The 6,000-nt window shown below is 38.1% G+C and overlaps 1 protein-coding gene across 1 annotated transcript in view; it reads left to right on the top strand.

The window, feature by feature from the left end:
- LOC139754190 (ionotropic receptor 93a-like) overlaps positions 1 to 3,474 on the top strand; it is a 298,583-nt gene extending 295,109 nt beyond the window's left edge. Inside the window, exon 11 of the mRNA XM_071671401.1 lies at positions 3,125 to 3,474. Coding sequence (XP_071527502.1) covers positions 3,125 to 3,379 — 255 coding nt within the window. The 3' untranslated portion in view covers positions 3,380 to 3,474. The remainder of the gene's footprint in view (positions 1 to 3,124) is intronic.
- Positions 3,475 to 6,000: the final 2,526 nt, after the last annotated feature.

Raw genomic sequence — 6,000 nt, forward strand, 5'->3', positions numbered from 1 at the left:
TTCACTGAAGTTCCCGTTTGCTCCCTTGTCTTACGCACTTTTTTTACCTCCCTCCAAAACATCTTTTTATTCTCCCTGAAATTTAATGTTACTCTCTCACCCCAACACTCATTTGCCCTCTTTTTCAACTCTTGCACCTTTCTCTTGATCTCCTGCCTCTTTCTTTTATACCTATCCCACTCATTTGCATTTTCTCCCTGCAAAAATCGTTCAAATGCCTCTCTCTTCTCTTTCACTAATAATCTTACTTCTTCATCCCACCACTCACCACCTTTTCTAATCAACCCACCTCCCACGCTTCTCATGCCACAAGCATCTTTTGCGCAAGCCATCACTGCTTCCCTAAATACATCCCATTCCTCCCCCACTCCCCTTACCTCCTTTGTTCTCACCTTTTTCCATTCTGTACTCAGTCTCTCCTGGTACTTCCTCACACAAGTCTCCTTCCCAAGCTCACTTACTCTCACCACTCTCTTCACCCAAACATTCTCTCTTCTTTTCTGAAAACCCCCACAAAATCTTCACCTTAGCCTCCACAAGATAATGATCAGACATCCTTCCAGTTGCACCTCTCAGCACATTAACATCCAAAGGTCTCTCTTTCGTGCGTGTGTCAATTAATACGTAATCCAATAACGCTCTCTGGCCATCTCTCCTAATTACATACGTATACTTATGTATATCTCGCTTTTTAAACCAGGTATTCCCAATCATCAGTCCTTTTTCAGCACATAAATCTACAAACTCTTCACCATTTCCATTTACAACACTGAACACTCCATGTATACCAATTATTCCCTCAACTGCCACATTACTCACTTTTGTATTCAAATCACCCATGACTATAACCAGGTCTTGTGCATCATAACCACTAACACACTCATTCAGCTGCTCCCAAAACACTTGCTTCTCATTATCTTTCTTCTCATGCCCAGGTGCATATGCACCAATAATCACCCATCTCTCTCCATCAACTTTCAGTTTTACCCATATCAATCTAGAATTTACTTTCTTACACTCTATCACATATTCCCACAACTCCTGATTCAGGAGTAGTGCCACTCCTTCCCTTGCTCTTGTTCTCTCACTAACCCCTGACTTTACTCCCAAGACATTCCCAAACCACTCTTCCCCTTTACCCTTGAGCTTCGTTTCACTCAGAGCCAAAACATCCAGGTTCCTTTCCTCAAACATACTACCTATCTCTCTTTTTTTCTCATCTTGGTTACATCCACACACATTTAGACACCCCAATCTGAGCCTTCGAGGAGGATGAGCACTCCTCGCGTGACTCCTTCTTCTGTTTCCCCTTTTAGAAAGTTAAAATATAAGGAGGGGAGGTTTTCTGGCCCCCCGCTCCCGTCCCCTTTAGTCGCCTTCTACGACACGTGAGGAATGCTTGGAAAGTATTCTTTTGCCCCTATCCCCAGGGATAGGGGAGAAGCAGTGAAAAGTTTTTATCGAGGATGTAAGGCAAGTGTACGTGTAGGAAGAGAGGAAAGTGATTGGTTCTCAGTGAATGTAGGTTTGCGGTAGGGGTGTGTGATGTCTCCATGTTGTTTAATTTGTTTATGGATGAGGTTGTTCGGGAGGTGAATGCAAGAGTTTTGGAAAGAGGGGCAAGTATGCAGTCTGTTCTGGATGATTGAGCTTGGGAAGTGAGTCAGTTGTTGTTCGCTGATGATACAGCACTGGTGGCTGATTCATGTAAGAAACTGCAGAAGCTGGTGACTGAGTTTGGTAAAGTGTGTGAAAGAAGAAAGTTAAGAGTAAATGTGAATAAGAGCAAGGTTATTAGGTACAGTAGGGTTGAGGGTCAAGTCAATTGGGTGGTAAGTTTGAATGGAGAAAAACTGGAGGAAGTAAAGTGTCTTAGATATCTGGGAGTGGATCTGGCAGCGGATGGAACCATGGAAGCGGAAGTGAATCATAGGGTGGTGGAGGGGGCGAAAATCCTGGGAGTCTTGAAGAATGTGTGGAAGTCGAGAACATTATCTCGGAAAGCAAAAATGGCTATGTTTGAAGGAATAGTGGTTCCAATAATGTTTTATGGTTGCGAGGCGTGGGCTATGGATAGAGTTGTGCGCAGGAGGGTGGATGTGCTGGAAATGAGATGTTTGAGGACACTATGTGGTGTGAGGTGGTTTGATCGAGTAAGTAATGTAAGGGTAAGAGAGATGTGTGGAAATAAAAAGAGTGTGGTTGAGAGAGCAGAAGAGGGTGTTTTGAAATGGTTTGGTCACATGGAGAGAATGAGTGAGGAAAGATTGACCAAGAGGATATATGTGTCAGAGGTGGAGGGAACGAGGAGAAGTGGGAGACCAAATTGGAGGTGGAAAGATGGAGTGAAAAAGATTTTGAGTGATCGGGGCCTGAACATGCAGGAGGGTGAAAGGCGTGCAAGGAATAGAGTGAATTGGAACGATGTGGTATACCGAGGTCGACGTGCTGTCAATGGATTGAACCAGGGCATGTAAAGCGTCTGGGGTAAACCATGGAAAGTTGTGTGGGGCCTGGTTGTGGAAAGGGAGCTGTGGTTTCCGTGCATTATTACATGACAGCTAGAGACTGAGTATGAACGAATGGGTTCTTTGGTGTCTTTTCCTAGCGCTACCTCGCACACATGAGGGGGGAGGGGGTTGTTATTCCATGTGTGGCGAGGTGGCGATGGGAACAAATAAAGGCAGACAGTATGAAATGTGTACATGTGTATATATGTATATGTCTGTGTGCGTGTATATATATATATATATATATATATATATATATATATATATATATATGTGTACATTGAGATGTATAGATATGTATATTTGCGTGTGTCGACGTGTATGTATATACATGTGTATGTGGGCGGGTTGGGCCATTCTTTCGTCTGTTTCCTTGCGCTACCTCGCTAACGCGGGAAACAGCGACAAAGCAAAATAAATAAATAAATATATATATAAATAAATATATATATATATATATATATATATATATATATATATATATATATATATATATATATATATATATATATATATATATATATATATATATATATATATATATATATATATATATTCAGATTCAACGTCTATATGCCAACCATCATGTACGGAGGATATATTCATATCGTTAGGCAGGTTTGTACGGAAAATGGAACAACGAAGAAATGCTTAAGACTCGTCTAAAAAACAGTAGGAGGCAGCAGGAGTATCTGGCTCAGCAGCAGCAGCAGCAGGGGACGGGAGGCGGAACGCAGTCTGGCATCAGCATGACGGCCCTCACCCTCACACACATGCAGGGTCCCCTCATCCTCCTCCTTCTAGGGCTTGCCCTAGCTGGATTCACCTTCACTGTCGAGGTCTTCAAACGATCTGTAATTTCCATATAACGAGCCTTAACAGCCAATTAGCATTCCATGTAGTAGATGATATTGTTCCTGCAAATGATGTATTAAAACAAAACACTAAAATGATAAACATATGTATGTCATTGATTGTGTGTGTAATTACCTATACACTATTACATATTTATGCTCTACGGGGAGGGAGTTTTGCATTCCTAGTGCCCCATTTCTTGAACATTATCTATTACCATATAACTACTGAAATTCATATACCTTCTCTGCATTAACCATGTCCACAGTCATTCTCTTCCATTCATTTTCCACTCTTATACTATAAAAGTATTTCTTCACATCAGTTAACAAGTTTCTTAATGTTATGTTCTTTATTGCTCTGTAGCCGCTTCTCCCCAAGAATTGCATCCCGACCACGTACTCGATCTGTTTTAAAAACAAAAATGTTGTCATTATGTCACCCCTCACTCTTCTCTCTTCCTAGGTGAGTAAATTTGGACCTCTATCCTTCCTCTGCAACTTAGCTCTCTTAATTCTGATGACTACTTTATTACCCTACTCTGGACCTTGTCTATTAGCTCCTCTGCTTCTTTAGGGGCGGTGAAGAAACCTGAAAATCATACTCTGGTTCTGGCCTTGGGAAGGATATGAATAGCTTGCTAAATACTTCCTCATCCACATACTTGAAGGTTATGCTGATATTTGTCAGCAACCAGTTTGTTTCCTTAATCATTATCATAATATTGGACTTTGGTGACAGGTCAGTGATGACATCGACTCACAAGTTCATTTCATACACAGAAACTTGATGCTTATTTCCTGCTAAATGATAATCATATTAAGAGTATCTTTCACTTTGCCCTATCATCATTATTTTACATTTGCCCACGTAGAACTTCATGAACGATATATCCGGCCAAATTTGGAGTCTGTTTAGGCCCCTTGTAAGTTGATGCAATCCTCCTCGCTTATTATTCCCTCATGACCACTTGTATCACGTGTAAACAAATTCAGCTAGAAGTCCACATCTTCACTGAACCAAATCCCTTGTGATTCTGCTGGCCAATTCAACAAGTGTCCTCTTTTCTCTTCCCCTAATATAATCTATGCATCGAAGGAGTTCCCCCCTTCTTCCCTTCTTCTTAATTAGCCTCCCAGGCTTTTCAAAGTCTGTTTTCATTGAACTGATAAAATTGTGTATAAAAGACTGTGTATTCTAGTTCAATGGAGATTATCATGCTCGAAAATTTGGCATGGCCATGGATAACCCGCTTTCATCTGTACGAAGTAATCTTTATATGGAATTTTTTGAAACAAAATTACTAAAGGATATCTTACCTTCTAATGCAATTTGGTTTGGGTATGTAGATGATGTTCTTTGTGTTTGGCCAACAAATGAAAATTTACAAATATTTCTCCTCTTACTTAACAATTTAGTACCTTCCAACAAATTCACTGTAGAAAATGAAAATAACGGTATGTTACCATTTTTAGATTGCATGATTCATAGGCAAGGAAACAAGTTTAAGTTTAGCATATACAGAAAACCTACCAATGTATGCCCATATATCCATTATTACTCACCTCAACATGACAGAGTTAGATTGTCATCATTTCAATCTATGTTCCTTAGGGCATTACGCATTTGCAGTCCAGAGTTTATTGATGATATGTTTGAGAAGATATTTTCTATTGGATTTAATTTAAAGTATCCTAGATCTTCCATTGATAAATCCCTTAAGTTAGCAAAGATATCATTTTATAGAGTTGAGCCCAAACCACCCACTGATACCAAAAATCTTTTAGGTCTCCCTTTTAATAATAATTTCACTTTACTTCCCATTTTGCTTAAATCCTTTAATGTAAATGTTGCCTTTAGCAACAATAATACTATAAAGAATATTCTAATCAGGAATTCACCAGAAAATTCTCTTGGATGCATCTTTAAAGTGCCTTGTAGAAATTATGATAAGTTTTATGTTCGTCAGACTGGTAAGGATCTTTCTGTTAGACTTAAGCAATATAAATATAGTATAAGAACGGGACAAGAATCAAATGCCTTGTTTAATCACGTTAAAAGATATGATCATTGTATTGACTGGAGTAATGTCATCTCAGTTATTAACTCTAGCTCCATTACGAAGAGAAATATCATTGAATCTTCTATTACTACATACACAAAGAATCTTAATATTAGTGATGGTCTATACAGATTAGATAACTTTATTGTTGATAAGATTTGTAAAATAATAAGTTTATGAACGCTCGTTGTATGTTTTGGACAATCGCATGTTTAGCAAATGGCGTCCTAGCTTCGTCTCTTTCATGTGGATCAACTGACTTATATTTCTCTCTTGTGTCTCCCTTGATGATGTCATTATTACACGAAAGTGCACTTGGGAACTTATCGTGTTTCATTTTCCCCATGGAATCATAGGAATATCTTGATCACGCGCAAAATTGTAATTCTTTCCAATATATATATATATATATATATATATATATATATATATATATATATATATATATATATATATATATATATATATATATATATATATATATATATATATATATATATATATATATATATATATATATATATATATATATATATATATATATATATATATATATATATATATATATATATA

The sequence above is a fragment of the Panulirus ornatus genome, chromosome 16, assembly GCF_036320965.1.
Source record: "Panulirus ornatus isolate Po-2019 chromosome 16, ASM3632096v1, whole genome shotgun sequence".
NCBI lineage: Eukaryota > Metazoa > Arthropoda > Malacostraca > Decapoda > Palinuridae > Panulirus > Panulirus ornatus.